The sequence below is a fragment of the Lampris incognitus genome, chromosome 3 (assembly GCF_029633865.1).
Source record: "Lampris incognitus isolate fLamInc1 chromosome 3, fLamInc1.hap2, whole genome shotgun sequence".
Taxonomy (NCBI): Eukaryota; Metazoa; Chordata; class Actinopteri; order Lampriformes; family Lampridae; genus Lampris; species Lampris incognitus.
Genome location: NC_079213.1, coordinates 70,574,730 through 70,594,680, shown reverse-complemented (window position 1 = coordinate 70,594,680; position 19,951 = coordinate 70,574,730). Strand labels below are relative to the sequence as shown.

Below are 19,951 nucleotides of genomic sequence, written 5' to 3'. Positions count from 1 at the left end.
GAGTGTACGCGTTCTGAGAACCTCAGACTAGGTGAATCGGAAGCTGATCAAAAGGGTCACTGCCACAGGGAAACGTCAGCAGAGCTCAGTGATGGAACGGCGTCGAGCTCCATCACACAAAATCCGTTCCACCCAATGCTTACCTCAAATTAAAGTAAGCCAGTCACCCCTGCTGGCTGGCTTAGTGGGGTCCTCTACTGAGATGCCTGTGCTGATAGAGGGGATTTATGCCAAAGCTCTTCTTGATAGTGGTTCCCAGGTCACTATCTTGTATCGCAGCTTTTATGAGGCATATTTGAAAAATTTGCCACTGCAGCCAGTGGAAAATGTTGAAATATGGGGTTTGAGCTCTCACAAATACCCATATGATGGCTACTTGTCTCTCAGGCTTGAGTTTACTGAGGCTGTTACTGGAGTGCCTCAGGTGGTAGACACCCTAGCTCTTTTGTGTCCTGACCCTCAGACCAAATAGGGGATAGCTATTTTGGTTGGCACAAACACTCAGGTAGTGAGAAAGTTGTTTGCTTCTTGTAGGGGACAGGAGGTAAGATTGGGTTCTGTGGCTGACACCACTCCTGCTCCCAGCCCTAGAGCTGTCAGGCGTAGGAGAGCTAAGGATAAGCATAGGGTCGTTTGACCTGAAGTTCCGACTGCTGTGACTCAGGAACGGTCCAGTTTCTCAAATAGCGATTCCGAGCCTGAGTGTGGCTGTTATGCTGAGGATGCAGTGCAAAACGCTCCTCTGTGTGTAAACATCCAGGATGTGCTGCCTGTGATGGAGTTAGACTCCGCAGTGCCTTGTGTCTCCATTGAGGGTAGAGGTTCTAGTCCAGTGCATTCACCTAGTAAGAGGGTTAGTGTTCCCGCAGAGATGGAACCTACTGTCAGCTCACACGGTATAGTGGAGGTTGAAGAACATGTTAACCAGCACTATAGTTCTGACACTCCCCTTCCAAATGCCTCTGATGTAGTTTCTTCGGAGTCTTTACCTGCAGTACGAAGGCCTCAAAGGACGAGGAAACCTACTGATAGGTTAGTGTATGGAGGGTTAGGAGTCCAGGGTACGAACTATGTAGTCACATCACACATAGCGCCAGTGCAGCTTCATGCCTGGTGGTGTAGCCCACATTCCTGTTGCAACACATGCGCACCCACACCTGTGCTTATGCCATGCACTCCTGCCATTGCACCCATAGCTAGTTTCTGAGTGCTAGACTATGTTTGTTGTTTTGGTAATTTCTTTATGTTCTTTTCTTTTCTTCCTTATTCACCTTAGTAAGTATGTGACCTGGTATGGGCAGGACATGTTATTTATTTGGTGGGGTTGGTGGGTAAGTTTTTGTTTGTTCCTTGGGTTCTTTATTCTCATAATGCCTGTGTGACTCAGCATGGGGGCATGCTGTTTATTTGGTGGGGGAAGAGTGTAAGGACCTTTTAGAATCTGGAGATCTTTGGTGCTTCATTTGCCAGCATGCTTGTGTCTTAAAACGTTTCCTGTGTGGGTGTGGTTTCCAAACGTGTGGACCAATGGGATGTATTTGTCTTTGAATTTTTGTTATCGGCCAATGATAGGATGAGGAGTGTTCTGCCCGCAAAATCGCGGGGTCGCAACGGTCGATCTCCTCGCGAAAAGGAGGGAGCTTGCAGATTCAGCAGGACTCCAAGGAGAGAGGTCCCATTTTTTTTCTCTCTCTCTCTGCGGCCCCATTTGAGTGCCCGTTTCGCGGAGACTTTGTACACAGCCATGTACTGGCCCGCATTTGAGGACCTGAGGGTTGCGATTGGCCCCCGGTCGTGTGCTTGCTGGTGGGGTTTGTTTTGGGTCTTATTGCTTCGTTTCCCACCGGAGGACCATTGTCTTCGCCGGGGTTTTCGGAACGTTGCGACCTGTGGCCATCTTGCGAGTGGAGGCCCTGTCGGGGAACCGACAGCAAGCACAGCGTCGACCGTCCTCTGGACTGCACACAGCCTCCCGGTCGTAGGAGCGATTGAGGGTGAAGGCCCTGCCGGGGAGCCGACGGCAAGCACAGCGCCGATCATCCCCTGAACTACACACAGCCTCCCGGTCGTGGGAGCGTTGGGTCATGAGTAACTTGGACAGATCACTTATACACACACACCAACGCACTTTTGTCTCGTCGCCTGGGCATCGTAGGGTGTCTGCCTTGCCCGGCGCTCAGAGAACTGGTTTAATGTGCACCAACGGGCCCCAACAGAAAGCACTGGGTATTTTGTATTCTTTTGATACTTTCTTTCTGTGTATTGTGAACGGTTGTCACACCCTGTGAAATTTTAATTAATGTTTAGTTGACCAACAGTACCACACGAGTGTGGTACTCTCTGTTTTCTCTCCCTCTCTCTCTCACACTCTCTCTCTCTCATTATTATCCAATAAATCCTATTATTATTAATTATATTTCGGGTGTATTGGCAGCTCATTTACTTTTGGAGTGCTGGTAATAAGCGTGTACGGTACTTCAGTACACAGCAGGGTTACACGATCTGCCTTAACCACAGGTTTGTTTAAATTCTGGGAAGATACACCATTCACTAGCCTTAGGTAAGTGTAGTATTTTCTCAGTGGAGGCACGGCGCTACTACACTGATAAATATCCTGGTTAATTATTTCTATTATCATTTATCACTATTATTGTCATTAGTGGCACTAGCCTACTAGTGCACAGGAGGTTCGGCCAGCTCAACATTCCACCGCTGAGAACTCAGGATCCTGTTGCGCCATTGGATTTGCTTGTAACACTTTAGTAACTGGTAGCATTAGGATGTTGTCTTGTTCAAATGTGCTTGGCGTTGCCCGCCAGTGAAGAAGGGGTTACACTTGTATCCCGTCTTTTTATCTTTAGACGAACACATTTTTGCATAATGATGTTGGCCCTTGCATTTTGAACATATTTTTCCATAAGCCGGAGACTGTCTTGGTTTATATTTATATTTATCTGTAGCGCCAGATGCTTGCAATCCCTTGATGAATTGTCTGTCTAGTATGAAACAATGGATGAGTGAAAACTTTTTCAAATTGAACGAAGACAAGACAGAAATTCTCATAATAGGTACTAATGCACAGAGAGAAATGATATCAAGTAGAATGGGACGTCTGGCTGTACAGAATAAGACTAGTAAAAAACCTTGGTGTCATCATTGACTCTGAGTTGGATTTTAAATCACATATCAACAATGTTACAAAGGGTGCCTTTTTTCACCTGAAAAATATTGCTAGAATTAGACCCTACCTCTCCCTGGAAGACGCCAAAAAGGTGATGCATGCTTTTATCTCTTTGCGTCTAAACTACTGCAATGCACTTCTTACTGGTTTACCCAAAAAAAAGTATTGATAGGCTGCAACTAGTACAGAATGCGGCAGCAAGGATCTTAACATAAACCAGGATGAGATCACATTACCCCAGTTTTGGCGTCTTTGCATCGGCTTCCTGTAGCATTGAGGATTGATTTTAAAATTATTTTACTTGTGTTTAAAGCTCTATGTGGTTTAGCACCCTCATACCTATCTGACTGCTTATCTGATTATGTTGCAAGCCGCTCTCTTAGATCCTCTGGTGCCGCCTGCTCACTGTCCCTAGAATGAACTACAAAAAGTATGGCGAAGCAGAATTTTGTTTTTATGCACCGATGGCTTGGAATAGACTCCCCCAACAAATAAGAGAAGCAACGTCCATAGATAGTTTTAAGAATCAGCTCTAGACCCATTTTTATGCTCTTGTTTTTAATTAATTCCACTTTATATTTCTTTTTATTCTTATTTTTTATCTTGTACTGTGGTTTTATTTTATTTTTTTTTGTTTGTTTTTTTTTTGCCTAGGTCTGTGTTTTATTGTTTTTAACTTATTTTATCTGTATTGTTGAGTTTGTTTCCCCTGTTTTTAATGTAAAGCACTTTGAACTTTGAGCTGCATTTTATGTAGGAAAGGTGCTATACAAATAAAGTTTGTTATATTATTATTATTATTTGCAGTGTAAAGCGTTACCATGACTTTATATGCAGAGCCAACCACAACCTTCCTTATTTTTTTTTAATTTTTAATTTTTTTGGATTTAAATGGGGAGGGCCTGATCAGAAACAGGAAGGTTTGTGTTGGGAAATTGTTGGAGACAACTCAACGGTGCCACGTACCACTGCAACACACAATCTCAAAATAAACCTTGGTTAAAAAAAAAAGAGAAGAGACGAGAGTGAAGGAAATCGAAATACACACACGACTTACTAGAAAAGGATTCAATTGAATGGCTGAGTAAAATGTTAATATTCGAATATGAAATAAATTAGGAAAGTGGAGATATGTAATCGTGGAGACACCTTAGCCATCCAGCTTTACCCCAAGGTGCTTACATACATTCATTCATAACATTATTATTATCATTATTGTTGTTGTTGTTTATCCTGTTCTTTCATTGTGAAGCACTTTGACTGCCTGTGAAAGGTGCTATATAAATAAACTTGACTTGAGACAACTTTAAAAAGCCTGATTCAGAAACATACCATGCAGTGCAAAACTTTATGTGAGAGAAAGTACAATTCTGGGCCCAAAAATTTATATAAAAAAAGGAATACGTACCACATGTTAGTGTCTTGCTGAATTTATTTATTTGTTAACGCTAACCTTAAATGTGCTTTCAAAAAAAAAATCTGTTGGTATATTGCTTGTTAACTAACACAACACTGGCTGTAATTTTGTCCTGGTTAAAAATAACATTCAGCGAGGGCCATGTGGCTCCGTGTTGCTTTGGGTTTCAGTGGATAAACATTGTATAGAATGAAAATCTTGTGAAGAGTATCATCTGCAGACGATCCCCTAGCCATGAGACAGGTATCAGTGTCGACATTTGAACAACAACACTAAAGTGAAGGAGCTGTGAATCAGATCACAATTCTCTACCACACCCTGGATGTGCTCCAGGCCTCACCGCCCCCCCCCCCCCACACCCACACCCACACACACGCACACGTTGCACAAGTCCTGAGACAAAGGCCAAACACTCAAGTGTCACGTTGCTCTGACCACTGCTGTGTGAGAATGGGAAATTAGATCCAAATCTGTGATATCTCATCAGGCAAATGATGTCCATGGTGTTTCTTTCCGGGATATATATACACACACACACACACACACACACACACACACACACACACACACACACACACACACACACACACACACACACACACACACACACACACACACACACATTTATGGATGCTCTTCCCAATTATAGATTTGAAGAATCCAAAAATCAGCTAAATGACACCATAGATTATAGTGTTCTTGTTAGAAAACATTGGATTCTTCAGCGTTACCTTCTATACAGTCTATTTTAGACTGTATCCTCTCTCTGAAGAATAGTTTTGTTTTTTTTATGCAGACATTCCCCTTTTGTTCTTTTGCATATTTACCAGTCTGCACCTGGCTTCCTTTTATTAGTCTTGGAGGTGAGCACATTTATTTGTTCTGCCACATGCATTCACACGCATACTATTTGTGACGTTTCAGATGCTGTGAGAAATGTTAAGTGGCGGATTACTTTTATGTTATCTGGATTTTTTTTCCTTTGAAAGCCCTTGCCTCTGTCTCAGCTGGAGTTCAGCACCAGTTACACAAAGACCGCATCCTTCATATTTAACAAAGTGGAATATACCCGGTCCTGTCAGACAGGGCTGAGATTGATTGTCAGTAAATTCTATATAGCATCATTATATGTGTCATATATAGTATATTTATAGTGGTGTTGGTGGGCCAGTAGGGAGCAGTCTTCCCTCTGGTCCCATTAAAAACAACAAATATCAAATCCAAATGCCCCAGTGCAGTGACGGGGACACTGTGCTGTAGGAGATGCCGTCCTTCGGATGTGATGTTAAATCGAGGTCCTGACTCACTATGGTCATTAAAGATCCCATGGCACTTATTGCAAAGAGTAGGGAGTTCCCCAGTGTTCTGGCAAAATTCCCAACATGCCTCTCTCCACGTAAATTCCCAACATGCCTCTCTCCATCTGGCCACCTAATCATCCCTCAGTGTAACTGGCCAAATGATTCCTCCCTCTCCACCTCAAGCTGATGTGTGGTGAGCGTTCTGGAGCAAAATGGCTGCCGTGCATCACCCAGGTGGGTGCTACACATTGGTGGTGGTTGAAGTGAGTTACCCCTTTAATGTGAAGTGCTTTGGGCGTCCAGAAAAGTGCTACACAAACATAATCCATTATTATTGTTATTATCATTGTTATCATTATCATTATTATAAACTGCACAGAATACAGGTATTCCTCTTTGGTATTACTGGATGTTGGACTTTGCAACATTTGAAATAACCCACTAAAAATGAAGAGGTTGGAGGGCTGATGACTTGGATCTTACTTTGTAGTTTGCTCTCCAGACGGGCTCTAGAGTTGAGGATCTGGTCCATGTCCGAGTGGATCAACACTTCCTGCTGGCGGGCAAAGGTACGACACTCGTCCTTCAGCGCCAACAGCCCCTCCAAAAGATGCTCCTGAACCAAGATGTAAGCTGCCTCCACCGTCTGATTGAAACGATGGAATTGGAATCACATTGAAAATAGGTTATGTGTGTTTGCAGCTCATGTCACAGTCAGCGGAAAAACAACGCATTAGACAGTCGATTTCTCAAGTCAGCAAAATGAGTCGTCAAGGAAAACAGTGCAACAGCATATAGATTCAACAAAAGATTGCTCAACAAATGATGTATTTTCAACAAATGAAGTGTGTACGTGGGTGTGTGTGCCTTTGTGTTGACAGCTCAGATCAATACAAAGGCACGGGACAGCTGACAGAATGTAGAACATGAGAACAATGGGCAATGTAGATCACAACGTTTCTAAATAGGAGTATCAATACTCCACTTAGATGACAAAAATCTGTCCTCACAAGGAAAACAGTAAGGGCTTCCAGGTTTATCTGAGTTGGTTCAAGTTCTAAAACTATAGAGGCTTGCTTTGGCCTACATGATGATAATATAATCTACGAATTTAGAATTATTTTGTTTTCCCATTTGTTGGATACATCTAACTCTTGGCAATCTCCTTCATCCAAAACCCTGTGGAGGCTGTTTCGAAGAAAGAAACACCTAAAACCCTGACATAGAGTCAAACTGCCAAACTGAAAATGACATATGGATGCAGGTGAACATGTTCGAATTCTCTCTATAGTCTCACTTGAAAATTAAAACCCTCCATGAACCAATGTGCTAAACTCCTCATTGTTTAAGCTGAAGTCGGTGATTTGGATTCATGTTTCTACATCTCTATATGTGAGCACATACACAGCTCTACGGAGTGACATGGTAACTTACAGCGAACCACACTCTCTTCCGCTCTGTCTTCTTGGCGTTGAGACGAGGCAGCATGTCCTTCTCCAGGGAGGGCAGCAGCTGCTCCATCACTAGGTTGGCCATGACCTGAACATACATACACACACCCACACACACACACACACATATACACACCAGTGCAAGCAGAAGAACCCTTAGATGTAAAATATTTGAAAAGTCAGAAGAACTAAGTGAAACCCTACAGTGAAACTCTCTCTATTCTCACGAGCTGTCAACATTCCATGTATTCGATTCAGTTTCAAGTTATGATGTGTGTGTGTATGTGTGTGTGTGAGAGAGAGAGAGAGAGAGAGAGAGAAAGCGAGAGAAATGTAATGTGTGAGTGTGTGTGTATATATATATATATACACTACCGTTCAAAAGTTTGGGATCACCCAAACAATTTTGTGTTTTCCATGAAAAGTCACTTATTCACCACCATATGTTGTGAAATGAATAGAAAATAGAGTCAAGACATTGACAAGGTTAGAAATAATGATTTGTATTTGAAATAAGATTTTTTTTACATCAAACTTTGCTTTCGTCAAAGAATCCTCCATTTGCAGCAATTACAGCATTGCAGACCTTTGGCATTCTAGCTGTTAATTTGTTGAGGTAATCTGGAGAAATTGCACCCCACGCTTCCAGAAGCAGCTCCCACAAGTTGGATTGGTTGGATGGGCACTTCTTTGAGCAGATTGAGTTTCTGGAGCATCACATTTGTGGGGTCAATTAAACGCCCAAAATGGCCAGAAAAAGAGAACTTTCATCTGAAACTCGACAGTCTATTCTTGTTCTTAGAAATGAAGGCTATTCCATGCGAGAAATTGCTAAGAAATTGAAGATTTCCTACACCGGTGTGTACTACTCCCTTCAGAGGACAGCACAAACAGGCTCTAACCAGAGTAGAAAAAGAAGTGGGAGGCCGCGTTGCACAACTGAGCAAGAAGATAAGTACATTAGAGTCTCTAGTTTGAGAAACAGACGCCTCACAGGTCCCCAACTGGCATCTTCATTAAATAGTACCTGTTAGAGCCTGTTTGTGCTGTCCTCTGAAGGGAGTAGTACACACCGGTGTAGGAAATCTTCAATTTCTTAGCAATTTCTCGCATGGAATAGCCTTCATTTCTAAGAACAAGAATAGACTGTCGAGTTTCAGATGAAAGTTCTCTTTTTCTGGCCATTTTGAGCGTTTAATTGACCCCACAAATGTGATGCTCCAGAAACTCAATCTGCTCAAAGAAGTGCCCATCCAACCAATCCAACTTGTGGGAGCTGCTTCTGGAAGCGTGGGGTGCAATTTCTCCAGATTACCTCAACAAATTAACAGCTAGAATGCCAAAGGTCTGCAATGCTGTAATTGCTGCAAATGGAGGATTCTTTGACGAAAGCAAAGTTTGATGTAAAAAAAATCTTATTTCAAATACAAATCATTATTTCTAACCTTGTCAATGTCTTGACTCTATTTTCTATTCATTTCACAACATATGGTGGTGAATAAGTGTGACTTTTCATGGAAAACACGAAATTGTTTGGGTGATCCCAAACTTTTGAACGGTAGTGTATATATATATATATATATATATATATATATATATATATATATATATATATATATATATATATATATATATATATATATATATATATATATATGTAAATCATACATTTAAAATACAACAAGGTAACGTCAAATGGAGTAATTTATGTACATCACACAGTGGGGTGGTATGATATACATAAATTACTCCATTTGATGTTACCTTGTTATATTCTAAATATATGCTATTTCAACAGTGCCCTGGTCCTATAAATGCTTTTTCAAAACAAGCCCCAACCCCTTACCCCATTGGTTGTAATGTTTTCTACCCCACCATTGGGTGTCGTGCATCGTAACTACCTACCCCATTGGTTGTAATAGTTCAAATGTTTTCTCCTCTCATTGGTTACTGTCCACTTAAATTAGGGGCGTCACGTGAGTTAACGTAAACTGTTTGTTTTTCTTTGTTGAATCACATTAGCAGCTGACGAGTGCGCGATGCATGAAACAAGCTTGTACTACTATGTATTATTAAAAGATTTTTTCCTACATATATATATATATATATATATATATATATATATATATATATATATATATATATATATATATATATATATATATATATATATATATATCAACACAGATACATCGCACACGAAACAGGCCTGTACTGCTATGCATTAAAACTTTTTTTCCTGTATCTGTGTTGATATTCTACTCCTCATTAGTTGAGCACTTATAACACCATTGACGGCTTCGGAAAAAAACGCTATATATATATAAGACCTACCAAATCAAATGGGAAACAGAGAATAATGGCGTGACGTTGTGAGTGCATGCTCAACTGCAGTCGAAGGATGATGATGATGATGATGATATATACACTATATGAACAAAAGTATTGGGACACCTGGCCATTACACATACAGGAACTGCTATGACATCCCATTCTAGGCATTAATATGGAGTTGGTCCCCCCCTCTGCAGCTTTAACAGCTTCCACTCTTCTGGGAAGGCTTTCCACAAGATTTTGGAGTGTGTCTGTGGGAATTTTTGCCCATTCTGATGTTGGAAGAGAAGACCTGGCTCGCAATCTTCATTCTAGTTCATCCCAAAGGTGTTCGATGGGGTTGAGGTCAGGGCTCTGTACGGGCCAGTCAAGTTCTTCCACACCAAACTCACCCAACCATATATTAATGGACCTTGCTTTGTGCACTGGGGCACAGTCATGCTGGAACAGAAAAGGGCCCTCCCCCAACTGTTCCCACAAAGTTGGAAGCATAGAATTGTCCAAAATGTCTTGATATGCTGAAGCATTACGATTTCCCTTCACTGGAACTAAGGGGCCTAGCCCAACCCCTGAAAAACAACCCCATACCGTTACCCCTCCTCCACCAAACTTTACAGTTGGTACAATGCAGTCAGGCAGGTAACATCCTCGCATCCACCAAACCCAGACTCATCCATCAGACTGCCAGACAGAGAAGTGTGAGTCGACACTCCACAGAACACGTTTCCATTGCTCCAGAGTCCAGTGGCAGCCTGCTTTACACCACTCCATCCAACGCTTGGCATTGTGTTTGGTGATGTAAGGCTTGCATGCAGCTGCTCGGCCATGGAAACTCATTCCATGAAGCTCCCGGAGCACAGATTTTGTGCTGATGTTAACGCCAGAAGAAGTTTGGAACTCTGCAGTTATTGAGTCAACAGAGCGTTGGCGACTTTTACACACTATGCGCCTCAGCACTCGTTGACCCCGCTGTGTGACTTTACGTGGTCTGCCACTTCATGGCTGAGTTGCTGTTGTTCCTAAATGCTTCCACTCTTCAATAATACTACTTACAGTTGACCGTGGAATATCTAGCAGGGAAGAAATTTCACAAACTGACTTATTGCAAAGATGGCATCCTATGACAGTACCACACTTGAATTCACTGAGCTTTTCAGAACGACTCATTCTTTCACAAATGTTTGTAAATGCAGACTGCATGGCTAGCTGCTGGATTTTATACACCTGTGGCGCTGGGTCTGAATGAAACACTTGAATTCAATGATTAAGAGGTGTGTCCCAATACTTTTGTCCATATTATATATGTATGTATATGTATCTATGTATACACCGATCAGCCAACACATTAAAACCACTGACAGATAAGTCCATAACACTGATTATCTCATTACAGTGGCACCTGTCAAGGGGTGGGATAGATTGGGTAGCAAGTGAACAGTCAGTTCTTGCAGTCGATGTGTTGTTGCAGGAAAAAGGGGCAAAAGGGGCAAGTGACTTTGACAAGGACCAAATTGTGATGGCTAGATGACTGGGTCAAAGCATCTCCAAAACAGGATTTGTGGGGTGTTCCCGGTATGCAGTGGTCAGTACCTACCAAAAGTGGTCTAAGGAAGGCCAGCGGTGAACCAGCAGCAGGGTCATGGGCACCCAAAGCTCATTGGTACGTGTGGGCAGTGAAGGCTAGCCTGTCTGGTCCGATCGCACAGAACAGCTACTGTAGCTCCAATTCTTGAAAAGTTCATGCTGGCTATGATGGACAGGTGTCAGAACACACAGGGCATCGCAGCTTTCTGCGTATGGGGCTGCGTAGCCACAGACAAGTCAGAGTTCCCATGATGACCCTTGTACCTCCTACCGAAACATCATTGCAGACCAGGTACACCGCTTCATGGCAACGGCATTCCCTGATGGCAGTGGCCTCTCAGGCCTCTCAGTATCCTCTCAGGATAATGCGCCCTGCCACACTGAAAAAACTGTTCAGGAATGGTTTGAGGAACATGACAACGAGTTCAAGGTGTTGCCTTGGCCTCCAAATTTCCCTGATCTCAATCCAGTCAAGCGTCTGTAAGATGTGCTGGAAGAAAAAGCCCCATCCATGGAGGCCCCATCTTGCAACTTACAGGACTTAAAGGATCTGCTGCTAACATCTTGGTGCCAGACACCAGAGGACACCTTCAGATGTCTTGTGGAGTCCATGCCTTGACAGGTCAGAGCCGTTTTGGCAACATGAAGGGGACCTACACAATATTAGGCAGGTCGTTTTAATGTTTTGACTGATTGGTGTATATCTATATTAGATAGATAGACAGATACGCTGATAGATAGGCCGATAGATAGATAGATAGATAGATAGATAGATAGATAGATAGATAGATAGATAGATAGATAGATAGATAGATAGATAGATAGATAGATAGATAGATAGATAGATAGATAGATAGATAGATAGATAGATAGATAGATAGATAGATAGATAGATAGATAGATAGATAGATAGATAGACATCAGTGACATGCACATCGATCTGTGTGTGTGTGCACACGTATGTCATCTGTGTGTGTGTGTGTGTGTCTCACATACCACCACACACACACACGTGTGCAGAGGTATGTAGCCAAGGAGAGACAATGGCTGCCTCCTGCCAGAATTGGTAGTAGTTTCCTGTACTTAGTAAAACTTCCTTTGAGCCCATACCAGTGAGAACAAATGCCATGTGAACAAAACAAAACAATAGAGCAGTTATACTGTTATTAGTTGGTATGCTTTCTGGGCAAGTTTTGCAGGAAGTATTTCTGTGTGTCTGTGTGCATGCGTACGTGCATGTGTGCGTGTGTGTATGTGTGTGAGAAAAACACAAAAACTCATCCTTTGCTCCTTTCAGTTGATTCTGCATATAATACACACCAGTGTTCTCAAACACTGCTCTGGCAGAGCTTGCATAACATGGAGTCTGACTCTGAGAGAATGAGGCATGTCTTTGATGTATTTACAGCCCCTGTCAAATTACGTAAATTCATGAGGGACACGTACCACATACAAGCCTAGATAGCACTAACGCAACGGGCTGGAGCCTCACACGGTTCGCAAATGGACATGATGTTCAGGCAGGCTAACGTTTTGGCTTTTACAGTTGAACATCTGTTTGACAACCGTGAGATGTGTCCAAGATCGGGCTTCATCTATTTTACATATACTCCATGAACCTGTAAAGTAAGACCAATGCTGAGTTGAAGTGGAGGTGAAGAGAGAGAGAGAGAAGGAGAGCAGAGAGAAAGAAACGAGCATCAGGACAGAAGACAGAAAGAGAAAATGGAGACGTACCCTGACATCACTGCCTATCAGCATATCCCAGGCCTCATATTTGCCCTTCTCCTGCCTGTAAAGTTGGATAGCTTTGAGGAAGGCCTGCACCTCACATGTCTTCTTCTTTAGAAAGTCTAGCAGAGGGATTGGGGGGGTGCAATAGAGAGAGGTATTAAAACAGAGCTACAAGCAAAGGGAGAGACAAACAAGATACAGAGGGCAGAAAAACAACAACAGCAGAGGTTAAAGAAGTCTGCTGGGTGAGAGATAAATGAGACCGAGAAAAAGGACTGAAATCAGGCAACGTGGCTTCTCTCAGACGGCTCCCCACACGTCCTTCCGCTGTAATTAAAATCTATTTGATTTACATTGTGGCAAAATACTCAACAGAAGACAGACATTTACCCAAAAAAATTGGTTCAAAGCTCTGTCACAGCATACTCTGGATGCACATGGCAGCAAATCTTTCAAGCAGTTCCGCATACCAAAAAGGATTTAAGTTTCATCCGCATTCACTCTAGAGGGTGTGGGGAGTCTGTTGCCATGGCTACAAATGCGAGTAGTTAAACCCTGATTTTGAGGACCCAAAAGACTGTACTCAAGTCTGTAAGACTAAGAATGAGCGTACAAAATGAACATAGATAAATTCAGTTAACAAATCTCAATATAAAGCCCTAATTGACCCAAATGTTCACAAACCATACAAATTTAAATAAGACTCCTACATAGATGTGTGTTTTTGGCACATTCTAAATACATCTGAAGTGCTCACATCACGTTAATCTCTGTCTCTCAAGCTGTGTCAGTGAATTTGATATCGACAACAGCAGGATTCTGAGAAAATGATTGTATAGAATTTGTCTTACAAAGTCTCTTGCGCATTGTCTTCTTTGGTCATTTTTATGTGTTTATAGATTGAACCCATGATTTTTAGAAGATCTTCAGGAGAAATTTCAGGTAGGTACACAAGTTTACCTAATATCTTTTGCTGTGTTGGGACTCTGAAAAAATTATGATTAACTGTTCTTTAAATTGCATTTTTGTAAATATCAAAAAAGTGAGCAATTAAGTGAGTTATTTTTAACTGGAGTGTCAGATAGGAATCTAATTATTTGACTCTTGTGAATATGCAGTCCATGAGGAGTTTTAATGTGACTCTTTTTATGTGGGTCTAATTCTCGAGTTTTTTTCCATTACCTTGTGCTCCAAGGGTGATTTTTTTGGAAACACAAGGTTTACTAAACAGCGCCTCACAAATCTGTCTGTTTGCGAAGCCAGAACACACTACTAGCGACAACTAACCTTGGTTCTGGTGTCGTATGCAGTCTGACATGATGGAGAGGAAGCCATCTTGCTTGGCCTCCTGACGGAAGCAGAAGTAGGAGTCTCTTCTGTAGGGCAGACGCAGGTAGATGGGGAACTGTCCTGGCATACCTGCCAGAGGTGGGGCAAACTCCTCCTTTACATCTGCAAGATGGAAGATAATGTGTTATTATAACAGAGCTAACTTAGCCATCAAACTGTCAACCCATGCTAACTGAATAAAAACACAAATAAAAATGACTATGTGCTACACAAACGGCAAAAACTCGTAGCATGCCTATGATACAGTGGTGCAGTGCAAAAACAGTTTCTCTCACATTTTACACAGGCAAAATATTTACATACTTAATTGGTAGGATCAACAGAACCAGGTCTAAATAAGTTATGTATGTTGTCATTAATTAGATGGTTGGTGATATGCATACTCAAAATATGACACTCATAATGTCACTTAATAGTTTTTGAATTCTGGGGTGTTTGATGAATAGGAAGCCATGCTATAATGTGTCTCACACCAAATGTTTGAACGTTGCTATGACCGGCTGTGTCTGAGAATAGGCTCGGTGCATTAATGTTCCGGGTGTGTCTGTTTGCATAAGAACTTCCGGTACAACCGGATGCTTACATCCTACTGAATCATTAGTTAGCTGCTAACTTATCCATCCGAAATCTTAATTTCATCCGAAAATCAATGAATCAAACAGGGCAAAAAGGGGCGTTCAAGTATCAACACCGTGAATCGGGTTCCACTGAGCACTGTTGTGTGCCACAGTGTGCGAATTCAGTGCGCTATAATTCTCTTTAAGTTTCCATTCATTCCCTAGTAACTGCGAGGAAAGAGCTAAGTGGCTAGCCAAGAGTCGGAGGGATGTATTTACCGTCACCAAGAGTACAAAAGTGTGTAGTCTGCATTTTGAACCAGGTGATTTCGCAGTGATGGCTGTGCTAAGGAGGCTCAAGAAAGGAGCTGTCCCCACACTCTTTACGTGGAATCAGTACTCCAAACCCACACCCAGGCTAGGTGAGCCTAGCCTGGCTCAGCAGACTAGGCTGGGCTAGGCTAGGTTAGTCCAGGCTAGGGAGCGCCGGGAGCGTCCTGCTGTCACCCCTCTGCCAGCTCTGGACTCCTCTGATAATGAGATGGATGTCACCAGCTGTCTGCAAGAGCATGACTATTGCGTGGCTCCTAATCCTACCACTTTGGACGATTCCCTGGCCCAAAACGAGTCAATGAGGAAACAAATAGACATGCTCCAGAAACAACTAGAGACCATCCAGCTACAGTCCAAATTCAGCCTGAGGCGATTTGCAGGTTCTGATGAGGACATTCAGTTTTACACCAGGTATGTCTGATTTGTGATATTGAGCTTGGTGATACTGGGCTATACAAATAAAATTGATTTGATTTGATTTTGATTTATCATTTAATTTAATTGCCCCTGCCAAATTAACTCGCCTGTTCAGTCTCTCCATTCCCCACCATGCCTCTCTAACACACACCCACACGTAGTAGATTGCAATAAGTACTGGGCTATACTTTTAACAACTGATGCCGTTACTCACCCTCGTAATTGTCGATGTAGCTCGAAATATACACCTTAAACCCCTTTTATTTTTTGCTTGACTGAGCTACCGCGGAAGCACTCACGATGCGATGTACATCATTGACCGTGATTTTAGGGAGGTCCTGCAAACAGCGAGTGTAAAACAAAGCCATCTCTTCTATCAACAAACCAGACCGGAAGTTCTTGTGCAAGTACATGTTGGAAGTCGAATGACGCCATCTTATGCACCCAGGCTATTACACAGAAGATTCATGACAAATATAGGCGAGTGCTTGATTTGTGCTTTATGTGTCATATGCAAGCAAGCAGCCACTCTAAAAAGGACATAATATACTGCATAGTATGTATCTAAATGTTTTTCTTGAATTATAGATCATTATGAATTACCCATTGTTGGCTTAAAATGGTAAAAAATTAATGTAATTAACCAGGATTTGCCAATTTCCAATTTAAATACCAGTCTAATTAGCTTCGTTTGCAGTAGTTTTGTATTAGTTTGTCACTAAAGCTCATTTACTATTTAAAAAGTATGATTTAAAAATGCTAACTATCAACACTGACAAGCAATGTAAAGCATTACTTATCATATTACATCCAGCTTTCCCTCAGAGTATGATTTGCCTGGCGGTCTGATAAATCATTTCTTTTCATATTTAACTGTAAATATAAACATAACTGTAATGTAGCAACAATGTGTAATGCGTGTCGTTTTTACACTCCTAAATGACAGTTAGCTATTCATGTTACCGTGATGCTGTCATCCATGAAAGTGGAGCACCATATATTATTCAGTACACACAAGGCTCGGCGTTTTCGGTTTTTATTTTTCAAAGCCATCCAGCATGCTGAATTTCACCACAAGAGGGCACTGTTACATAACATCACACGAACAGGAACAACTTTTGGATCCGTGGAAACATAAAATCCGGGTGAAAATCAGTTTAAAAATCTGGGTATTTTTCGGTGAAAATCGGTAAAAACCAAAAACACTGAGCCTTGAGTACACAGTACATGAAGTGCACATTACACATTCAGACAAACACAGGACGGACCATCCAGCTGTAGACATCGCGGGGTAAAGAGCACTCCCTCATCTGATGGGGGGGAAAAAGGTGCGTATTTCAGCTAGGTCTCAGTCTCTCATATCTTTTAAGTTGAGATTTTCGATGAGTCGGAACAAACGACCTTCATCTGTATTTGAGCCTTATACCTTAAATCCAAGAGTCAAGGGAGTTAAAGCGTTTTCCAGAGAGGGGATCTAAAAACCAAACTCCCACTCACGGGTACTCTACAAAGCTAAAAGCAGATTAGGTAGGAGTTTGAGGAACATGCAGGATTTGAGAAATTTGATTAAAAAAAAAAAAAGCACTGAGAACAGGCAGATAAAAAAGAGTGGTGACTTTCTTAACTCAGACACATAAACAGATGAGTGCACATATACGTGATCATACACAAACATAAAAGAGACACACAACCACAGAGTACAATTGAAAACACTGAACACTGGATAATCTGTCTTGTGTTACAATCCAAGCAATGATCCTACAGGCAGGCCTGAACGAGTGCCTGGGCCAGACTCTCTCTTGAATGTATTTGCAGGGGGATTTACCTGCATGAAGAACAACCAAGCCATTACCATCGTGACAAGTGAAGATTAGCTAGGATAGGACCACTAGTATGAGGACATTGCATCATTGCAGAGAATTTTGTTTTTATTGGCACCTACTCCTGCTGATCATCTCTTGACCCGGGGGCCTTTTCTCTTGACTGCAAATAAGTTTACATCCCATCTGGTTTAGTGGTGTGAAAAACAGAAAAGCCTCAAATATAATAGTACAGAAATCACTCATCGATTCATTAATTTCTCAACAGTCTGTCACACGCTGGTTCATAGCCAGCGGCACACTAAGCAGCGATTCTATTTATAATCAAGCACACGTATTCCCCGTCTTGCACTGGAATGTAAGAAATACTAAAATAGACTCTGTCAAAAAGCCTCTAGGTCATCTTTAATTAAAAGCATAAGAAGAGCTGGAATGAACAGTGCCCTGGTGCCTGCTTAGCTGAGAGGCAGTCACACAACTTTTCTCCTGCTTTATGACTGAGTGATTCTGCAGCCTGCTGTACAATACCCGAATCCTGGTGTGTGACTGTCTAGTGCCTATGAGCACGTCTGTGTATGCGTACGTGGGTTTGTTTGTTAAATAGCACTGCCCATATGCTTTACCTGTAGGTGTTGCCTAATGATGTTTTACCGAACTAAAACTGAGCAGTCAATGTGTGAGTAACGATGTGCATGGATTTACACCTGCACTACAGTGTGTGTGCGCCTGGGTTTTTGAATTGTGAAGATTATGGGATGTTGTGGTTTACCTAATAGGGTTTTCTGCCTCTTTCCAATGTATGGACCTGTGACAACCAAGCACTAGTATACATCCCAACTTTATAACACACTTCATGTATTTCTTTTGGATTTTTTCTTTTACCCCCCTTTATCTCCCCAATTGTATCTGGCCAATCACCCACTCTTCTGAGCCATCCCGGTCGCTGCTCCACCCCATCTGCCGATCCGGGGAGGGCTGCAGACTACAGCATGCTTCCTCCGATACATGTGGAGTCGCCAGCCGCTTCTTTTCACCTGACAGTGAGGAGTTTTGCCAGGGGGACATAGCGCGTGGGAGGGCCACGCTATTCCCCCCAGCTACCATGCCCCCCCAAACAAGCACCCCAACCAACCAGAGGAGGCGCTAGAGCAGTGACCAGGACACATACCCACATCAAGCTTCCCACCCGCAGACACGGCTAATTGTGTCTGTAGGAACGCCCAACCAAGCAGGAGGTAACACGGGGATTCAAACCGCTGATCCACATGTTGGCAGGCAACGGAATACACCGCTACGCTACCCGGATGCCCCCACTTCATGTATGTCAAACACACATACGCCGCCACTGCATCAATCTATTCTGACTGCCCTGAACCTGAACATCACAAAACAACCAAGGAATCTAAGAAAGACTTTTAACGAGTCTTAAACTCATATTCACCTGTTATTAGAATGCGTTTCATATCCGGGTTATGTCAACTTAACATTTACTAGCTCAATAACATTTACAGCTGGCATCAAAATGCTTCTCAGGCATCCAGACCCCAGTCAGATTTCTTTTCCCTTTTCAAAATCATAGCCTACACTGCCACGTATGTCACTTCTTCGTGGACTATCTCCACCTCCCCAAGCTTCCACTACACTTCTTGTTTCACTTATTCTGCATTCACCAGTACTGACAAGTATGCTACTATTCAAGCCACCTAAGATCCGTTTGTTTTCATTTTACTTTATGGAGACACGGTTGGTTTGACACTGTCCCCTATTGCCCTCTACTGGCTGGTGGCCCTTCAGAACGGCGCTAAGAGGGATAGGCTTTGAAATCTTTACACAGGAAACGGGACACCACTCGTTACGTCATCACCATCATTTTTACGTCTGCTGCTCTACTAATTTTATTAGTTGCCTGGTTTGCTCAGGACATGGTTATAACATCATAGCACTATACATTTTATATTAAAGCCTGTTGCTTGCGATCACTGTCAACTATTATACTGACAAATATGACCAAATTTGCAGGACAGAACACGACAGATTAATCTATTGACAATAGCTAGGAAGCATGTTTACACATTGGCTATTTCAGTGTAGTCCTAACCATAGAAATTTCTGCCCTGCCACTGATATCAGATGAGCGGGGAAGCGCAGAAAATTTGCTGCGGGATCATTTTTCAAATTTCATCCTCGGGACATGGAAATAACTGCACTGTCACTCACAAATCATTGTTTACACAAAGTTCCATTGACATCGTGAAAAGCGATTTTTCTGAAATGCTTGTTATAACGATCCAATTACATATTCCTTTGCATCTACATGACACGTAGCACTTAAGTCTCTCCCTGCCAGTACATAGCCTCTCCAACAGCAAGCCCTAAGTAGCGCCTCCTCGTGGCGACACATGGTAACTGGGTACACCTTGGACCCTAGCTGAACTACAAGGGACTCGGAGGAGGTCTGCCCCCTAGACGTGC

The 19,951-nt window shown here is 42.4% G+C and overlaps 1 protein-coding gene across 4 annotated transcripts in view; it reads right to left on the bottom strand.

Annotated features, from left to right (window-relative positions):
* Positions 1-19,951, bottom strand: part of niban1a (niban apoptosis regulator 1a) — a 61,703-nt gene that overhangs the window by 13,983 nt on the left and 27,769 nt on the right. For all 4 annotated transcript variants that reach the window (XM_056275841.1, XM_056275838.1, XM_056275839.1 and 1 more), the window contains 4 exons: positions 14,290-14,454; positions 13,006-13,121; positions 7,334-7,438; positions 6,383-6,545 (listed from right to left, as the gene is read on the bottom strand). In XM_056275841.1, the coding sequence (XP_056131816.1) occupies positions 6,383-6,545; positions 7,334-7,438; positions 13,006-13,121; positions 14,290-14,454 (549 nt within the window). The remainder of the gene's footprint in view (positions 1-6,382; positions 6,546-7,333; positions 7,439-13,005; positions 13,122-14,289; positions 14,455-19,951) is intronic.